Below are 20,254 nucleotides of genomic sequence, written 5' to 3' on the forward strand. Positions count from 1 at the left end.
TGCCCCTATAAAAAACATTTTATTTAGGAAATTGACCTACATCATTGTGAGCCTTGCCATATATTATAGTTTGTAAGAGGATCTCTTCATATTGTTCGTATCTTTGTGTGTGTGAAAAAGTCCCATTTGCAGAGAGGCATAATGATACATTCCTAAATCTCAAGGAGAAAAATTATGAGAGGAGTGAGGAAATTACAGAGAAAAAAATGCATACGCACAGCTCCTCCTGCGCCACCAAGCCGCTCTGACGGAGTGCCGTAGCAGGACATGATAACTCACAGTAATCTCAGCATTAATATCCATGATAAGACATAGCAAATGAAAGAATAGTTAGTCCTCACGGTAGAAATGTGTGTGTACATTCAGACTAATGTTATGATTTTAAAATTTAAAAGGGCATAATGTTGAGTTAATGTGAAGATCGCTCAGCACAGAAATCTGTTCTTGAGCACATGAAACACAATTTCACTCTCATGTTCAGGCTCATTTTGTTGCAAAATGTGAAAAATATGCTTCACACACAAAAGAAAAAATATACTGCATTTAATTCTGATTGTTTAATTTGAGAGCAAACAAATGGTCTTCATTTATGGTATAAGGTTGATCCAGGATAGAGTAATTTTATTACATTCAGCCAGACGTCTTTGTACAATATCAGATGCACAAAACAGTCAGTAAGATCACATTTAATCCAACAAAAACAGAAACTGGAACAGACAATGTGGCCTCAAGACCCTCCCTCACAAGGCACAATCTGACCCCACATCGTTTCACCTGACTGAACTCAATTACCATTGGCGGGCATGGGTAGTTGTGACCATTCTGACAGATTATATGAAAAGGATCACACGTCCCTAAATGCCACAGACTAGATGGCATTTGAACAAAGTTTTATCTCCAGTCCACCAAAAGTCGCTGGCTGCCACTGGTCTCTGTGCTATTGCTAAGTCAAGTGTCAATGCTGAGTTAATCTACCTTATCACAGAAAGCTTTTGCTGACTATGAAATAATGACATTCTGATGCATATCTCACATTATTTCCCCTGGAAGTTAAAGGCTAAATCGGAATAAAATCAGTGTCTTCTATTTTTGTATGTGCATGATGTGCTCACGATGTAGCACTGTGCAAAAGAGCTGTGTTGCCCCAGCTTCGATACTGCAGTGGAAGAGGAAATGTGAATACAAGATGAATATGAAACAGTCACAGTGAAGCTAAAAAGAGGAATAATCTGCTCATTCATCTTCTTAATTAAGATCAACACAGCGGCCACTTGATATATCACAAGAGGTGTTTACTAAATATCTGGGGTATTACCTGGTATCAATCTAGATTTATCAGATGCATATTGGATAACCTTTAACAATAAGGGTGGCCTTATTAGGTTTGTCAATAACAGGAGGTGATCTTAGTGGGTGGAAGAATAATCTCAATTGTTAGAAGGAGAACAGCTTGTATCACCTTACTACAGAAGAGAGAGTCTGTGGGCAAAATTGATTTAGGATATGAACCAAAAAAAATCTCTTACTGGAACATGGCGAAGTGTGCAAAGATGTTCACGGTTTGCATCAGTCTGAAGAAGTGTAAAGACCTACAGAGAACTTCTTCATAATATCAATCACACTTGTTGATTTCTAGAAATTAAGAAATTTAGCTTTTAACTACTGAATATGTTTGAATAACTTTTTCTGTGTATGTCTTTGGGGACACATTTATTACAATGTAAGCTTCCAAAACAACATGTTACTCATTGTAAGTATGTGTAAATTAGATAAGCAAATGATGCTGCGCAAGTGCGAAAAATATTCAAATTAAATTTTTAAAAAATGGTGGTCTGTGTGGGTGCCACATGGTGCGGAGGCTGTGGTCCTCCAGGCAGGTGGCCAGATAATCCCCCAAATAAAACTTTAAAAAATATTAAAAACACACAAATTCTGTTAAGGTATAACAAAATTACAAAACACGGGATAATAACACAATTTGACTTAAGTTCCAGATAAAAGACAACACAATTTTATGGTCTATCGTTCTTTCTTTCTTTGTATTGTGTTGTCTTTTATCTGGAACTTAAGTCAAATTGAAAGAAAGAACGATAGACCATAAAAAAGACTAACTGAGATGAATCTGAGTTTAGGCTCTAGGCTACTTTATAACTGTGACCTAAAATCATAAACACAATGTCTACTCTATTTGTACTAAGGGTGCACTTGCTTTAGCGTGAGAAAAACTGTGTTAAAAGCTATGGAGGACGAGATCTGTAAATAAATAAATGTAGAAAGAAATACATGTAGAAAGAAATAAATGTGGAAATAAATAAATGTAGAAATACATTTAATTTACAGACATTTAATTATTTATTTCCCATTTATTTACCAGTTTTTATATATTTATTCACGCATTTAATTATTTATTCATTATTTTATTTATTTCTTCCAGTATTTATTTATACATTTATTTATTCATACTTTCGTCAGATCTCGTCCTCCATAAAAATCCGGTCCATATCTCTAAAAATGAATGGCTAAACACGTCTGATTTCAGGTTGCACTGAGTTTTGGAAACCCCCCTCCGTGCTCTCTCGTATCCTGTACTGACACCTCAACACAGCGCTGGCACGGGGGCGGGACTTCCGGTTGAGAGCACCCGGAAGATTCGGATGCAAGTTTCACCGCTCGACCGTGCATCCATATGCTCATTACTTTAAACGTTTTAATGTGATTGTGGTGCTTTTTCTACCCAGTAGTATTTACAAAAATGTTGTCTTTAGACTTCCTCGACGATGTTCGGCGCATGAATAAGCGACAGGTATGTACGAGTCAGTGAGTTTATCGTGTTGTTACGACAACCTCTTTGTACGGTAGAGACCACAGAGCTAACGCTGACTAGCCGTCACCGCTTTTTCTGTGTTGTAGCATGTCTGTCACTCTTTAGCAGCCTATATTCTGGAGCATTTTATGCACATGCATCTTCTAACTTGTCCTGTTTTATGTTCAGGGATTAAAGACAAATAAACACTTAGCTTAGACTAATTCTGTCTTCAGTTTAGCTAGCTATTTTCCTTATTTAACACACTTTTCCTGAAACTCCCATCAAAAGTCTAATACCTGATGTGCTTACTAATGAATCACCAGTAATGTGGGTTTAATCACAAGCTTTTGATTGAAATATCCCCTCATACTTTGTCCTGGGCTTGCTCTTATACATAGGCACATTTGTTTTTTTGAAAGGTTGAAAGCAGAAATGTAATTTGAATATCCCCTCCCTGTGTTTCAGCTCTATTACCAGGTGCTGAACTTTGGTATGATTGTTTCCTCTGCGCTGATGATCTGGAAAGGACTGATGGTTGTCACAGGAAGCGAGAGTCCCATTGTTGTTGTTCTCAGGTAAGTTAGTCTAATTGAGATTCAGAGTCTTGTTTTGTCAAAGTGTTTAGACTGAGTCATTTTCCACCTCTCAGTTGTGCCAGTTTGACCACAGGATCATTTTTGTTATTTACTGTGTTTGAATCCAACCTGAGAGTGTGTAATCTTTGATATTGCATCAAACTACTGCAGGCTGACCTGTGGCTCGTTCAGGATCAGCAGGACTTGGGACTAAGCCTGCATGATGAGAAAAATAAGCAATGACATTGTTGAATATTGGAGCAACGATATTCTGGTTATCTATGAAGAATTCATTTAATACAAACATTTTAATGCAACATTTCTTAAATGGAACTTCCATTTTAAGGTAATAATAAAACACTGACTGTAAATTGGGATGGTCATTAAAAAAATATATTGTAAACTGCAACAGGTCACATGACCAACCCTCATTCTCATGTAAAATAAAACTTTCTTTACTGTCTTCAGCGGCATTCTCACAAAGTCCTGAAGGAATTTTGAATTACAACCTAACTTCAATCGGTGACTATTTCATGAGGCTTTTGGTTGCAGTCTCTTTCATGTTTTCCTCTTTCCCTCTCGCTGCTTTAGAGAACTGTATTTGCGGCTTTAAAGATTTTAAAAGCTTTTATGTTATTTTATACCCGATTGTCACTATGCATTGATATATAATATCATGCAAATGGAATGTCTCACAGCAGGTCATACGTTGTAATCACACGTTCACATGCTAAGGTTTTGGTATTTTGGTGTCCAGATGTATGGGCAGCACAGATGCTGGTAGAGGTAACCTTTTGCAAGAGGAGCAAATGCTGGGAAACAGTCTTTGTTTTCCTCTAGTACATCAATGATATATTTGAGAGGTTCAGACGGTCAACGGCCTTGGCCAAACAGGATGAACATTCTCTAGCAATAACTGTTCTGCTAACCTTTTTTTCTCGGTTTGTTTTCCTTTTTTTAAAAACGTTTTTTAAGATATTTTAAGCCACTAGTTGTGGATATTCATGATTAAACAAAGCCTGTGATAGACATCACATATAATCAGATATATTTGAATGATCTCAATATTTCTAACTGGAATACATGTGTGTCTGCTCTTCCTTTCAGTGGGAGTATGGAGCCAGCTTTCCACAGAGGAGACCTTCTGTTTCTTACCAACCGGGTAGAGGATCCCATCAGAGTCGGAGAGATTGTAGTCTTCAGGATAGAAGGCAGAGAGATCCCCATAGTACACAGAGTACTAAAGATCCATGAAAAGTAAAGATCTAAGCTTTATAACTGTGGTTGTCATTGATGAAGTTGTACTTTCTTATCACTGAGCCCCATGCCTGTGTCTCAAACATTACAATTCCATTTCATTATTGAACTGAGCTTAAATGCTGCATTGGAAAAAGAGGACATTTTGTACATTTTGGTCTAGGCTCATGATGATGTTTCATCCGCAGGGAAAATGGAGACATTAAGTTCTTGACCAAAGGGGACAACAATGCAGTGGATGACAGAGGGCTGTACAAGCAAGGCCAACACTGGCTGGAGAAAAAGGATGTGGTTGGACGAGCAAGGGGGTACGTTGACTGAAAACAAATCCAGATGGGGCGCTGGTGGCGCAGTGGTTAGTGTGCGCGCCCCATGTATGGTGGCTGTAGTCTCAAGCGGGCGGCCTGGGTTCACATTCCACCTGTAGCCTCTTACCCGCATGTCATTACCCACTCTCTCTCCCTGATTTCCGACTCTATCCACTGTCTTATCTCTCCATTAAAGGCATGAAAATGTATTAGGTTTCTATTTTCTCTGGTAGATAATTCATTCAACTTAAGACATTCATCCTTTTCTTCAGTCTCAAGATGACTGAGTTCTGGTTGTTTATTGTAGATTGTATTGTAAAGTGATCCCTGTGTACAGATAAACCCTAATCCTAGGTAATGCTGGGTATGTGCCAACATTGTTGTGTGTTTTGGAGAACTCAAACTGTTAGTTCATATAAAAGGAAAAATACGCAGGTGTTAATAATTACCCAACCTTTGCTGCACACTAAAATGGAAGTATATCTAACCCCCTCTAATTTTCTCATGTCAATTCCATTTTTAACTAGAATTTCTGATGTTACTCTCTAGGTCAAAATGATGTTTGCACACTGTAATGTCTGAAGTCTGATTGCAGAAAGTCATACTTTTTATCATTTAGCCTTAGGTTTTTAGATGTTTTAACTAGTTTCATGTAATGTTATTAACAAAGTATATATGATATGCATCAATTACATTTCATGACAATAAGCCTTTTTAACACCTCCAGGTTTGTGCCATACATTGGAATCGTCACCATCCTCATGAATGATTACCCCAAGTTCAAAGTAAGTTGTATGCCCAGATTGCACCATGTTAGAAACATGTAGTGTGACAGTGTATTCCTATAATGTCCTATTTTTCCATCCCACAGTATGCTGTGCTCTTCATGCTGGGTCTCTTTGTGTTGGTCCATCGGGAGTGAGGTACCCACACTTTTAGACTCAAGAAGGATAAACTACGTCCAGGAAACCTCAGTCATGCCTTTCAAAGCAGAATTAAGTTAGACTTTGTCAAACCCAACTGGCTTTTTGTACCATTTGTTTGAACATTTTGTAGAAATGTGGATAGGGTGTTTACATTTGAAAAATCCAAGCTTTAAAAATATTTTTGTGAGGGAACTAAGCTAGATTTAGTTAAAAATGGATCTTTATTTGTAATCCTCTGAATGTGAAACAGCATTCATTAAAATAAATTAAGTCTTGTTTCTTTTCTGTTGAACCGTTGTCTTTGAGAAAGATGTGAAGTATTTTATGACAACTGAATATGAATGATATTAAAAATGAAATCTGGTTACCATCCACTATGGATTCTTTGAACTCTTTTCAACCCTTGCTCATTTCTGTTCTAATGCCCATGGCAGACGATTAATTTGTTAGGAACACGTGGTCGTAAGTGGAATGCTTAATTTGGACAATCGTTTTTTATTAGTACATTGAAACAGTTAAATTCAAATAAATTAGGTATTTTCACTGTTAATTATTTGTAAGGGTGTATGTGATGGGTAATAGAAACTCTGGATCATTGTGTGATCATTGTGAGACCTTTGATCCAAAATCATTAGCTTGAAGTACTGTTAAAAAGAAACCTACGTTATGTTACCAATCAGGTGTTTTTTCTGTTTTCAATGAGAATTGCTTCCTGTATAGATGAATTGAGGAATTCTGAATATTATATCAAACCTGAAGCAACCTCTATGTGATGCTCATACATTTCCATGTTAATACAATTGTGTTTTAGTGACAATTTTCTCATTAAGGTCACTGGTGGGATACACAGTTCAGTGACCTTGTAATCAAGGTGAACTCAGTGGAGATAATCCAGTGAAATTTAATCATACAGCAGCACGGATCAACATACAATCTCAATGTGGATCCACTTGAGCTCTGTTGACGTGCTTGAACTTGGATGCTACCTACATTGGACGAATGTGACTGCCTTGCATTAGATAGCAAACAACTTCGAGCTATTTAGAGTTCATGTGAATAAGGTCATTTCACTGGTTGGTAGACCATTATGTGATGGTGAAGTGTCAGTTTCTCTCAACTGAAATTAACAATGGCCCTTAAGGGGTGCCGGTAGTGTAGTGGTTAGTGCGCGCCCCAGGTATGGAGGCTGTAGTCTTCCAAGCAGGAGACCCCGGCTAGAATCTGACCTGTGGCTCCTTTCCTGCATGTCATACCCCACACCCCATACTCCCTGATTTCTGACACTATCCACTGTCCTATCTCTACAATAAAGGCACAAAAATCCCCAAAATACATTTTAAAAAACAAACAATGGCCCTTTACATATGAAAAAGTTGTTTTATTCCTGGGCTTCATACATCACATCGAATAGTAGTAGAGTAGTATATCTTAAAACAATGTGTGTCTCGGTTCGTTTAAAACTGTGCTGGTATTTTTTTGTCTGGTAAGTCTGCAAAAACACATTGTATTTCCGACATTGTGTCCAATAACGGTCATAAGCCCCATGTCCTTTTTAACACTTTCAGCAGTCTTTTAAATCCCTCTTAAGGCTCCTTGTCTTGTGTCATCACCCACCCTGATACATTTCTTGCATTTTTTATTGATAAGATTTCCGCCATCAGGTCTTCACCTTCTCCCTCCCCCATAGATCATAGGTCTCCTGTGTGCCCAGCTGTAGCAGTTTGAGCCTGTATCTCTTTCTGAGTTATCTGGTGGTTCAACAACTGAGACCATTACAACACCTCTTAGACAGTATTTCTCAAGTCTCAGTTTGGTTTTTACCATGGTTGGGCCATGCATTTTCATGATTTATTAATACCTCTCTTACCTCAGGCTGTGTTCAAAGTGTTTTTAAACATGCAGCATAATGCAGCCTCTTCTATAAAAAAAAACATAATCCTGACCCTTCTGTTCTTTCTAACTTTAGGCCAATTTCCAAGCTTCCTTTCTGTGGGGTCCCTCAAGGCTCCATTTTAGGCCCCATTCTCTTTTCTTTATTTATGATCCCCTAGGGTCCATTTTGAAAAACATAACATTTCTTTTCATAGTTGTGAAAGTCTATCTAACAATAATAACAAATCAAAATTCAATGCAAGCCTTGCTAGGCTGTCTAAAGTTAAATTTCCTGAATCTTAACAAAAAACAGACATAAATGTGTTTTGTAAATCTGAACTCCTGGATGGCATTTACAGTGTTCTTGGCCTTTTAGCCTCCTACAGTTGCTCATTTGTCAATAACCTCACTGTGATTTTTGACAGCTCCTTCAAATTTGACAGATTAGTTCTGCAGTCAAGACATGGGAAAGATAAAGCCCTATCTTCATCCAAATGAATTTGAGAGAGGCATCTAAATGTTTACAACATCTCGTTTAGACTATTGTAATTCTCTATGTTGGTGTGGATCAGTCGTCTCTTCATCACAGCTGCAAGTCTTGTGACCGGGAAGAGGTGAGGTGATCACATCACTACTGGCTTCTCTTTACTGGCTTACTGTCGGTGTCAGGATCCAAGTTTGTATTACTTTTTTTTTTTTAAACTTTACATGGGTTGGCACTTTCCTATTTGCCTGAAGTGTTGCACCAACATGCAGTCAGAGCACTGTGGGAAACTCACCAGATGCTCTTGGATGTTCAAAGATGAAGTCAAAAAACTCGAGATGACGGAGCCTCGGTGGTGGCTGCCTCATATTTGTTGAACAGCAGCATCAGAACTGCTCAATCCATTGAACATTTTAAATCTATGAAAAGACACAACTTTGTGCTGGCTTTAATATAAGTTGAGCTTGACATTTTACTATGCTCCTTTTTATTGTGTTATTTATAGTTATTTTAGTGCTCATTTTATTCGTCTTTTTAAATTGTGTTTTAACCGGTACAGCTCTTTGGTCAACTGAGGTTGTTTTAAATGTGCTATATATACTTCGGTTTGACTTGATCTAATCTGTGAATTTGCTGAGAGTGATACTGTGATGGTCAGACTGTCTTCTAATGAGACTGACATTCAGCTCTGCACAATGACTGTAATCCGGAGTATGTGTGTGTGAATGCCAAAGGTTATGAAAAGAGCAAGAAACTAGCTGCAGCTCTTTCACGAATCTCGCAACTTTAGCACCCTGAAGTGACAAAAAGGCGCTCTGTCTTATCAGCTCTAAATTAGCAGAGAGAATCAGCAGGTCCTCCTGTCCTCAGAGGACTGATGGTGATCACAGCAGCATGCTGCAACTGGCCAAATGTCATGTTACTCGTTTTGAGGGGCCAGGCCTGCATCTGAGCGGGGGAGGGGAACCTTGGCAGGAAGTTGCTATATTTGTTGCTCTAGTAGACACCCTTATTAATTAACTTCTGCCACTTTAAGGATCTGACCATACGGTTTGTACTGAATCCATGAAAAACATTTAAACGGTGCCAATGTAAAGATAATTTCTTAATTACTGCAATATACTGTTTGGTGTAACATTATATTTAGTTGGTCTAATGTAAACCATAACATTATAAAGGATGTACGTATTTTGGGGTATTAAAAAAAAAATCATGTAAGACATGTAAGCCTACCGCTGTTCGCGCAGGGTAAAATCTTTCCCAAAAGTTACGTGAGCCACTTCGCTTCAACAAAGGAAACATATAACACCACAAACTGAACATTAATTGACTATTGGACACATTATTGCTCGTGAAGTTGGATTCTTCACGAGCAAACACTCGCCTTTGTCCTGAGCCGAAGATGAGGTGCGTAAAAGGACGCACAGCCAAGCGCAGCGTTCCAACGCAACCCTGACAATGGGTCAACGAAATACATTGATTATGTGCTTACGCAGCTCGCTGAGTAAAAAGAAACACGCAACATAAAGTGAGCCCACCCCGCAGAGTGGCGCCTATAAAAGAGTGCGTCTACCAACCCCCGACCAACAGGAGACTCTGGGATAGTTGCGCTCTGGAAGACAGTTCGCCACTCCGCGCTGAGATGAGAGGGTTTATACTGAATAATGTCTGCCAGTGTGGCTTCTTTACTTTTCTTGTTTTCTTTTCTTTCGTGTCTTTTAACGCCGCAGTCAGCTTCGACCTGACTGAGCTCAGGAATAAAGTTGCAAAAATTAAAGTGAATCCAAGAGGAAATCTTTGGGCTACAGGTAAGAAGAATCTTTTGTGCCAACATCTGCACATTGTGAACCCATCCGTCACATTTGATGGAACGTAACATCCCATACATTTTATATAGGCTAATCACATCTTGCTGGTTTTCTCATGTAGCAAATCCAAAAGTTTTTCTCTCCTCAAGGTACCTTAATTGACGTTTTTTTCTCTTCGATTTGGCAGGACATTTCATGGGCAAGAAGAGCGTGATGGATGCCCCCCTGCTGCCCTCAGCGGAGGGCGTTAATGCGCTGGTTGCCCTGCCTGAGGAGCACGGTGCGATCGGGGAGCTTTTCCAAGAATACCTGCGGGAGGCTCTGCAGGCGCAGGTGGACACAGAAGAGAGCCGCTCGAAAAATCAGGTGAGTTCCACGACGGTCCAAGTGTATTTTTTTCCCTTTAGTTTGTGTTGTTATCTATAGCTTACAAAGAAGCCAAAGTGGCGGAGATTGTGAATAAACTTGATGTTATGTGCGCTCTGTTTCAGGATGCGGACTTGTTGATGAGGATTTTAGAAAGCTACATCCACAGCAGAAAGTGATACAGAGGATGAGAGTTTGGCACGCATGAACACGGAACTGAGGTCAGCTGGCCTCCTGGGTCAAAATAAACAAATTAGACAGTGTACAGTCTCCTGCTTCTCATGATTGTAATCAAATGTTACTTCCATACTTAGCATATAGCTCACCCGTCATTTGATTACACAGTGGGCATAAAGAGTCCTCGTATTTGTTTGATGATGATATCCCCCATGTTCTTGTCCTTTGAGGTTCTTTATATTGAATGACATCATTATTTGCACTGTTCTGACTCTGCCAAATAAATTGTGAAATTGTGAAATTGCTCACTTTACAGACATTCTGTCTGAGGAACACCTGATCACTTCATTATGGCTGCATATCTGGGATTCTTCTATACGCTTCTGTAATTTTTGTGTAGTATTATGAAGAGTATCAGAAAATATTTAATTAAAAAGTCCAAAGATGCTCCTGAGAAAAGTGACTAATTATTTCATTTCATTTCACATGGCTTCTAATGATCACAACTACATTTTCATAACAACATCTGTGTGTTGGATTAGCTTGATCAAACTTGGCAAGCCTTCTTCTGATTGTCTCCACAGTTATGTTTGACCTTCACAAACCTTATTTATAGGCCCAACATTAAATCTGATTGTTCAGCTTGAGTAATACTGCTTTTCGCTTTTCCAAAATAACACTTACATGAATCATAAATGTAGGCAGCTTATATAAATCACGTGTTCTTTTTTCGCTGAAATTTTCTACATGAAATCGATATCATCTTTTGTACTTTTCATGTCCTTTGCATAAAGAGATGATCTGCTCTGTCGATCAATAGTGGACAAGTGAGATATGGCCAATGCAGCTTCTTTGCCTGGGGCTGATCCTTTGAAGCTATACTGACATGCTATTTAAATATCCCTCCCACAATGCCTTTCTGAATTATGTCATTTTCAAGGTTCATATGAGAGACGTGAGAGTCGTGTCCACAAATGTAGCCCGATATGTGACTTAGAAAACAGAATAAGAAGAATAAAGAACACAAAGATCGCCAGTTTATTTGATATACTACGATTAAACTAATTCAGTCTGAAAGTAAAGCCCCAGCATAAAATGCTCCCTGTGTTTAAAAAGTATTAAATTATACTATAGGTGTTTCTTACATTTAGTTCTACCCTCATTGTAATAAATGGGGCAATCAGTCACAGGTGTAATCTTTTGAATTAGGTATATACCTAACCTTACACTTTAAATTAAGCTCTTAATGTATTAGCGATTTAAACCAAATCAAAATGACATTTTACAGGAGCTTTAACGCAAACCAAAGGCTGGGCCCATGAAGAACATGAACGAGCAGGTTTTTCTTCTCCTCCATAATTACTCATTTTAAGCTATGATTTATTTGCCAAACAACAACCTTGGAATCGTGGAACATCCAGGTGCGTAACTATTGTACACAAGTAGGTTAGTCGGTTTGAAAATAGGGTATGAATTGATCGAAAAGACCCCTAAATTGCTTACGGTAGATTTAAGTCTCAAAAGAAAAGCATTCAAACTTGCAATTCAAAACTCTGATGAGGAGAGTAAGAAAAGAAAAAAACATTTTCTTTACAGGTCTTTTTGGTCCAAAGAACAAACTGTTCACCAAGTGTTCTGGATGTAGTGCTGTAACATATGAGCTGGGATGGTACACAAACTCAAACACTGTTCAATGAATGACACCTGTTAATTGTTTTAGTACAGCGTAATGTGCTGATACATTATTTAGTCATTTGTGTCTGTCCGTGTGTGCCTGTGGTCCCTGTGTGTGTGTGTGTGTGTGTGTGTGTGTGTGTAAGTGTGTGTAAATAAATTGGGAATATATTCTCATTAATTACAACTGTAGATCCAGACATGTCCAAACATGTTGCACAGTGTAAACTGTTATCTGTTGAGGTTGGTGATGTCCCGACACAATTAGCACAAGCAGATCTAGCAAGACATATGACTTCACTCCTCGGAGAATTCAGAGTGTCAATTGAGCATCTCTTGCTCTCTGTTTACTTTGAATCTCTTCTCTTATACATGCTTTATACCTTTCAGTTTTACTAGTGATCCAAGTCTCTACCAGCCCCATGTCTTGTTACTCCCCTAACAGCTAATGTTTGCATAAAGAGAAAGTATTTAAATGTTATACTTATACTTATTGTTTTGGAGGGGGTGAATCGACTCAACATATTTATATTCAATCAAATAAATCCCCATCAACTATACGGGGTCAGAAGTCACAAATGAACAAAAACCAAAGAGATGACGCACATGTTTTATCAATTCACTTTACTTTAATATTCACTTACATACATACAATACATTGTGAAACAATTTGCTTTTGGCCTGAAAAGAATGTAGTCATCAAGGAAGACTAAGCTCTGCACTGTGATTAAAAATCGTTCAAATGAAAGGAACCTGGTATAACATGAAAATGTATTAAACAATTCCTATCCACATAAAACATTCAAACTTTTACTATAAGAATTTTGAAAAATAGGCCCAGTGATATTCATTGCAATGGGGTACAAAAAATGCAGCTACCACAGACTTGATGTCCTCTCTTAGAATAAGTCAAATAAGGCTTCAGGAGAACTCATTTTATTTTCTCATAGTGACAAAAGTTGTCTTCAGTCATTTTATGTAGCTGCATAGTAATCCAAATTTAAGGCATGCTATGAAACGGTTTCCTTGTGACACATTTATGTCATTAACTCTTTTTATTTAATTATTTGTAGCTTAAAAGTTTCCATGAGAGTGCCTCGCTGACAGTTTGACTAATTATGTGGTAGATGAGTTTAATCACATGTCATTTGAGGTCATTTTAATTTGAACAAACAAACACAAAACTGAAGGACATCCATCTGTTTACCAAACAGTGAGAATCTGTCTGGGTAACTCAAACTGCCTTTCTGTGAGAAATGATTTATGATAATTGAGTATTTTTGTCACTACGTTGCACTGAAACATTGACTAAAATCTAGATGAAAACAAATGTCATGTTTGTATTTTACATGTTGGCTAAAGTAAGAGCAGCACATGTAGACTCCACTAAGTGCTGTTAAACTTTTTGAAGTGGTACTCTTACCAAGGTAATTCACCACAATCAAACAAAAACAGTGACTATTATTTATAGTGTTTGGGATTTAAATTAACTTTGGGAACTTTAACATATACTGACATGTTGATAGTAATGAGTTATACTTCTGTTATCCTGTCTGTGTTCCTCTGCATAGCAGCTGGTTTCTTTATTACATATCAATCTGTTTTGATAATGACTCCATTTATTGCCAGCAGATAACGATGCATAATTTAAACTTTGGATGTATGTTTGTGTCAACAGTAGTACCCTTAGCTGCTGCTTTAACTTGTAAGTCCTCACTCTTGCTCAGTCTGAACACCAAAAAGCTGACAAAGACAAATGTAGCAAGTGTTAGCTCAATAAAATAAAGGCTTTGAGGCACCAGTCCAAGTCTTTATTGACTGCCCCCTAGGTACTAATTTACAATTGAGAAATCAATCTTGCCTGGGTTAAAGTAAAGAAAGTAGTTGGGACATATCGTGTCTCTGTGGGGGCAGCTTTTATATTATCTGAACAAAGACTGAACATTGAATTATTTATGTGGTCAGGCTCAGAATAAGGGTCTTAATACTTGCTGTGTTCTTACATCTTCATATGACGCATCTAATGCCTGCTAAACTACCAACGCTACACTGCCACCCTCTGGCCTGAACCCCTACTACACATGAACAGATCAATGATGATGCTGTCTGACTCTTTAGTTTATGTACTCACATTATGTGTTTAGAAGAAAGTGCCATATCTACTGAGAAGTGATAAAATACAAATATAATATATTGATCTGATAGGCTTTACCAAAAGATGTTTAAAATGTCTGTTAACATAAAGTGTCACTTAGTTATATTCACTATTTCACTCTGTTTAGTACGGAAGAGGATTAGGGCCACACATAAAAAAAAAAAAAGAGTTCTGACTTTATTCTCAGAATTCTGAGAAAAAAGTCAGAACTACGGGTAGCTGTAAGGACCAACTCCAGTGGATAGTCACTGTGCAGGACTGAATGTTATTCATTTTGCATTTCATAATTGTCCACACACTTCCTTCAATATTAACGCCAGCGGACTAATATCTTTCTTACATTTGTGTCCAATGTGAATGATAATAAAATGCTTTGTAAAATTGTCAAAATACTGTTTTTTTAAACCTTATTTACCCTATCTCTTTTTACCTATATGGAATAAGGGGCTTCATCAACATTCAACTAAAGAACTGAATGTAAATGTGGTGAAAAGAGTAAGTTGGCTACCCGTTTAAGCAAATCCATAGTAGTTTACACAAAAGTTTCACCTGGGTGGTACACCATCTTGCAACTCAAAAAACAAAAATACAGTATAATTAAACTATAACTGCACACAGCAGTGGCAAAGCATGCCACTGTGCTGTTGTTTCCCACTCCAGTGTGCTCCAGTCAGTCCTGGTCCTGCACGGTCCTGCACAGTGACTATCCACCGGAGTTGGTTCTTACAGGTACCCGTAGTTGTGAATTTAAAGTCAGAATTCTGAGAATAAAGTCAGAACTCTATTTTTTTGTGTGGCCCTAATCTTCTTCCGTAGATTTAGGCTGTCGCAATAAAAAATAAACTTAACCTAGATTTACAGTCTGCAATGGAGGCCTAGGCTATGCTAAAAGGTTACAGGGTTTAACGTTAATGCCCCCATCAGACTGTTTTGTTGTGAACGGTGATGTCATTGGAGCATGTGACCGTCTCTTTTTTTTATTTGCGGCGCATTGATTGGTCAAGTCCGTCAGAGTGTGCACTGTGAGGCAGGACCACACCGAAGCCATTTTATTATTATAACAGCAGAGCTGCAGCTTCGTCTGTGTATTTATTTTTTAACATTTACATTTTCAGTTTGAGAGCTCACGAGACCATGGGGCAGTGTGGAATTACGTCATCCAAAACCGTCTTGGTTTTTCTCAATCTCATATTTTGGGTAAGAAAACGATGGATGTTTGAACAGTGTGCAGCATCCCGGTGAGGCCAGGGATGGAGAGCAAGATCGTTAACTGCGCCAGAGATACGCTGCGGTTTGTAGGTCGGACAGAGAGGCCCGACAGCTCACCCCGGACACAATTTATTTCTGTATACTGTAAGCTTCACTTATGAGTGGAACAATTATGTGACGGTATGCGCCTGCACTGTGTTGGTATCTGCAGCCTGCCACCCACTACTTGTAGTTATGACGTTATGCAGCAGCCTCCAGGTAACCTTCCTTTATCTGCTGCTGAGGTTACCTGCAGTGCTGTCTGTGCTAAAGATAGCTGCATAGAATTAACAAATGCAATAGACCGGAAAGGATGGACAGAAGTCTTAATTTGTCCACGATATCTGAATAATGTTCTAATAACATGGCCCACTTACACACTACGCCAGCCTTAAATGTGAACTTTGTTCGTCCATCATTATCTGAAGCTACAAAGATTTTTTTTTTGGAGAAGTGAACTGGGCATAGTAAAATTGAATTGATGTTTAAAACCCAGTTATATTAATCAAAGCTTTATTGGCATGACCACAACCACCACAGTAGTGATTTATGAATCTGAAGGTCTGTATTTTACAGCAACACAGTATATTATGCAGCTCTGCATTTCTTTGTCTGAATGTGCATCACACACTAAACTGACAAATGGAATTATTTTACTGCATAGACCTAAAAGAAGATTAAAAATAAATCTCCACATATAAAGCTTTAACAAATCCAGACTAAGGTTATGCTTTCTGGTAGAGAGATGAACGTAAACAACAATTTTTACATGGGACAAAATGAAATCTGAAGGACATCTCTGTTTCTCTGTTTTTCTCTGCAGGCTGCCGCTGGAATTTTATGCTACATTGGAGCCTATGTGTTCATCACATATGACGACTATGACCACTTCTTTGAAGACGTGTACACTTTGATTCCTGCTGTCATAATCATAGCTGTCGGCACTCTCCTCTTTATTATCGGCTTGATTGGCTGCTGTGCAACTATACGTGAAAGCTCCTGTGGACTGGCAACTGTGAGTTTAGGACTTTCTTTTCCAACGAAATGAAGAGGAGAAACAGAAATGCTGCATACATACTTAAGGAATCATGGGGAAAGACATACACATTATAAAGACTGAACAATAATTATCTATGTCAATTCATCACTTACTTTCCAAATCAACTTACTAATGAGTTCTAAACAATGTGACTTGTCATTTCAGTTTGCTGCCATTCTCCTGCTGGTGTTTGTAACAGAGTGTGTTGTGGTGGTGCTGGGCTACACATACAGGGCAAAGGTAAACACTCACTGGATGAAATCAGTTCTCATGAGTTACATGCAAGTGTTTCAAAGTTTTTGCACTTGGGTCCAACAATGAACAAAAGCATTTTCCTCATTTGTTTCCCTTTGGGAGCTGTATAGTCAGATGTCCTTAAATCTCTTAATTTGAAAATATAAATTGTATAAAATTACATTTTGTGTAAATCGGTTTTACATTTCCTTTAAGCAGAACATAGGATGGTTGTAGTTGATAATATATATAGCAGGCATTGCATTGAATCTTAATGTTGATATGCACTCTGTTCTTGATTTATTCAAAAGCTGTGTTTAGTTACTCGCATGTGCTTCTTATTCTTTTGGCTAACAGTGCTTCTTGAGTTCTTAAATAACGTCTTAACATGTACCTCAGCGGTAACATTTGTACAGTGAATTCACTGAACAGGTATGTCAACAGCAGCTGTGTTTTGGTTTCAGGTGGAGGATGAGGTGAATCACTCCATCCAGAAGGTTTACAATGAATACAACGGCACCAACACTGACGCTCCCAGCCGTGCTATTGACTATGTTCAGAAGCAGGTGAGTGAGACAGCATCATACGTCAAACATTTTCCTTTAGTCAGATTAATATTCTCCACACTCTGATTTTCCTTTACCTTTCTTTATTGCCTTGTTAGCTTCACTGCTGTGGTATCCACAACTACTCTGACTGGAGGAACACACGCTGGTTTAAAGAATCCAAGAACAACAGTGTCCCAGTGAGCTGCTGCCAGCCCAGCATCAGTAACTGTAGTGGCACTCTCACTCGACCAGCAGATCTCTACCAAGAGGTACAAACACAATGCACTAGTACACACACACACACACACACACACACACACACACACACACAGTAAGTGATGGAATTTTGTTTGACGGCAGTGGCAGACTTAATATGAAAAGGTTTTCTGACATTACTCGTCTTTTTCTTCATGCTTGTGAGATTCATGGCGTGTTGTTTTTTTTTTCTGCTTTAGGGCTGTGAAGCTCTTGTTGTGAAGAAGTTAAAGGAGATCATGATGTACGTCATATGGGCTGCACTGACTTTTGCATCCATACAGGTAAATAGGACAACTAGTTTCATCTAAAAAAAAAAAAAAAGACAGTTTCAGCAGGGAAGATGGGAAATGGAGTCCATCAGTGGAAGCAACATTTTATTATAGATGTCTATTACTTCCCTAATGTTGTGTTTACATCAATTGTGTGTTCTAAAGATTGACTGTTAAGTGAAGGTTGCAGGTTGCAGGTTGAAGCGTGGTGACTTACAGCGTTCTAAGCTCAACTTCTGATGTGTGTTGGTGTGCTGTTATTTCTTCTTTCTTTTTTTTCTCTCTTTTTTTTTTTAAGGAGCTTTGGGTTGCTATTTTACAAACTGCATCTTTAAGGGAATATATTTTAGTTATCAAAAATCTAAGAAATAACTATAATTGTACTAAACTTTTTTATAAATGTTTATATTTATATCAAGTCAAAATAATGTTTACTAGCAGCATTTAAGCTGCAGAATTTTGTGCTGGCACAAAATTAGCTGACTTGCTGCTCTTAACTTATTCTCTAACTTTAAAAGTCTCATTATATCATTACATGTTCTGTGTGTGTCTCTTGGTGTAATATAACATGCGTGTAAAGTGACATTTCCCAAAGTAGCATAGTAAAAGAAAAAAAAAGCAGATACAGAGCCAGATAACGTGTTGGTTAATGGAATATATAAGCAAATTATAGGTAGTGTAAAATATAAATACATGAATTTAAATTAAGAGAGTATTGCCCACACCCACCCACCACACACACACACACACACACACACACACACACACACACACATCTTGTTTTTTTATGTTTTTATTTTATGTATTTTTTACATTTATTTATTTTTCTCTTTACATTTTCCTCTGTTCTTCACTATATTTCTTTTATGTATGTTTGTATTCTTGTATGTTTAACAAATACATGTACAAATGTGCGAGGAGAAACACAGTAAGTGTTGAAATTTGACAACATGTAATGTAAAAAAACTTGCAATAAAGTTATGAAAAAGAGATATATTCTTTTTTAATTTGATTACACTCACATTTGATAACTTTCAGGTCATATAAAGGTATTTGTTGTTGCTCAAATAATGACTTTTCTGTCCTCCTGCAGATGCTGGGGATGCTCTGTGCCTGTGTGGTGCTGTGCAGGAGAAGTCATGACCCGGCGTACGAGCTGCTGGTAACAACCAACAGCTATGCATGAGGGGCACACCAGAGCACTGAGAGAAATCCAGAGGAGAATCACCGGACATGTCCACAGTAGATTTCAGCTGTAGTTATATAAAGTCAAGCACATCTTGCACAATTCATGATAAAGTAGTGAACACTGATGACATGGTTTTGGGTGGGTGGGGGGGTGGGGGGGGGGGTGGGGGGCTTTAAAGGGAAAACATTTATTTATGACACGCTTTGTGAGTTACTGTTACTTTAATTGTTCTTTTTCATACAAATAATGGAATATTTATTGAAGCCAAAGCTGTAAATGGCTAATTGACACTTCTAATGCTGATTTTTCTTTCTTTTAATTGTAGCTTCATAACATTTTCTCTTCAGTGAGGATGGTGAGAAATAATAGGGAGCAAATGTGTGAAATAATGGAGGAGAGTTTTGTATGGAATGTGTTTCCTTGTGTGCTGGTTTGCACTGTGGCTGGAGCTCTGGGGATACTTCATGGATGTTTAACTGGAAAAATCTACACTATTAAGAACATGAACACTTAATTTCTTAGAACCTGGTGTGATTGGACTTTGTAAAAATGGAGTAACATTTCACCATCGAATAAACAGATTCAGTGTATTTCAGAGATTTGTTTGTGGAGCAGCTCTGCGTTTGCTCTCTAAGCCATGTTTGGTATTAAGAGTACTTCATTTTTACAAATATTCAGGTTGTGAATAATGTACATTCTGTTTGGTGTCTATGGTCTCAGAATCAGGCTTCAATAGTGAGGCATTGCCAATGTATAAATTGTGAATGACCCTTTTAGTCTCCAGTGTTATTAGTAGGAGTATTATCAGTGTTACATGAAGACAAGTGTTTGTAGATACAGTGACGGTCAGAGGATTCCTCCCGTTTAGTTTGTGAGTTCAACAACCTGCTCGAAAGAATCATGACCTGTTATTTTATACATTTTATGTGAAATTGTGCACTTTTTAATATTTATGAGCTGTTTGGTTAACCCCTAGATACTTAGCTAGAGCCACAGGAAAAAAAAGAGATGACAAACAAAATTGTGAAAACGCAGGAGTCAATAAACTCATACATTTGAAG

At 38.0% G+C, this 20,254-nt stretch overlaps 3 protein-coding genes across 3 annotated transcripts; all 3 read left to right on the plus strand.

Moving 5' to 3' along the window:
* Positions 1-2,622: 2,622 nt before the first annotated feature.
* sec11a (SEC11 homolog A, signal peptidase complex subunit) lies at positions 2,623-6,246 on the plus strand. Its single transcript, XM_020643550.3, has 6 exons — positions 2,623-2,803; positions 3,272-3,381; positions 4,489-4,638; positions 4,827-4,946; positions 5,674-5,731; positions 5,818-6,246. The coding sequence occupies exons 1-6, from the start codon at positions 2,753-2,755 to the stop codon at positions 5,866-5,868; spliced, it is 540 nt and encodes a 179-aa protein (XP_020499206.1). The 5' UTR covers positions 2,623-2,752; the 3' UTR covers positions 5,869-6,246.
* Positions 6,247-9,796: 3,550 nt separating this feature from the next.
* On the plus strand, positions 9,797-11,026 carry nmbb (neuromedin Bb). Its single transcript, XM_020655254.3, has 3 exons — positions 9,797-10,036; positions 10,224-10,402; positions 10,528-11,026. Exons 1-3 carry the CDS (start codon positions 9,871-9,873, stop codon positions 10,579-10,581), a joined length of 399 nt encoding a protein of 132 aa, XP_020510910.1. The 5' UTR covers positions 9,797-9,870; the 3' UTR covers positions 10,582-11,026.
* A 4,395-nt stretch (positions 11,027-15,421) lies between these two features.
* LOC109988226 (tetraspanin-3) lies at positions 15,422-20,253 on the plus strand. Its single transcript, XM_020639686.3, has 7 exons — positions 15,422-15,605; positions 16,480-16,671; positions 16,861-16,935; positions 17,394-17,495; positions 17,594-17,746; positions 17,933-18,016; positions 19,098-20,253. The coding sequence occupies exons 1-7, from the start codon at positions 15,543-15,545 to the stop codon at positions 19,188-19,190; spliced, it is 762 nt and encodes a 253-aa protein (XP_020495342.1). The 5' UTR covers positions 15,422-15,542; the 3' UTR covers positions 19,191-20,253.
* The last annotated feature ends 1 nt before the right edge of the window (position 20,254 follows it).

The sequence above is a fragment of the Labrus bergylta genome, chromosome 3 (genome assembly GCF_963930695.1).
Source record: "Labrus bergylta chromosome 3, fLabBer1.1, whole genome shotgun sequence".
NCBI lineage: Eukaryota > Metazoa > Chordata > Actinopteri > Labriformes > Labridae > Labrus > Labrus bergylta.

Excerpts from the sequence above, each read along its gene's own strand:
- nmbb (XM_020655254.3), top strand. The coding sequence starts at position 9,871 with ATGAGAGGGTTTATACTGAATAATGTCTGCCAGTGTGGCTTCTTTACT. Across the intron at positions 10,037-10,223 it reads AGGAAATCTTTGGGCTACAG|GACATTTCATGGGCAAGAAG; the intron begins GTAAGAAGAATC and ends TCGATTTGGCAG. Across the intron at positions 10,403-10,527 it reads AGAGCCGCTCGAAAAATCAG|GATGCGGACTTGTTGATGAG; the intron begins GTGAGTTCCACG and ends GCTCTGTTTCAG.
- LOC109988226 (XM_020639686.3), top strand. The coding sequence starts at position 15,543 with ATGGGGCAGTGTGGAATTACGTCATCCAAAACCGTCTTGGTTTTTCTC. Across the intron at positions 16,672-16,860 it reads GCTCCTGTGGACTGGCAACT|TTTGCTGCCATTCTCCTGCT; the intron begins GTGAGTTTAGGA and ends TTGTCATTTCAG. Across the intron at positions 16,936-17,393 it reads GCTACACATACAGGGCAAAG|GTGGAGGATGAGGTGAATCA; the intron begins GTAAACACTCAC and ends TTTTGGTTTCAG.
- sec11a (XM_020643550.3), top strand. The coding sequence starts at position 2,753 with ATGTTGTCTTTAGACTTCCTCGACGATGTTCGGCGCATGAATAAGCGA. Across the intron at positions 4,947-5,673 it reads GTGGTTGGACGAGCAAGGGG|GTTTGTGCCATACATTGGAA; the intron begins GTACGTTGACTG and ends TAACACCTCCAG. Across the intron at positions 5,732-5,817 it reads ATGATTACCCCAAGTTCAAA|TATGCTGTGCTCTTCATGCT; the intron begins GTAAGTTGTATG and ends TCCATCCCACAG.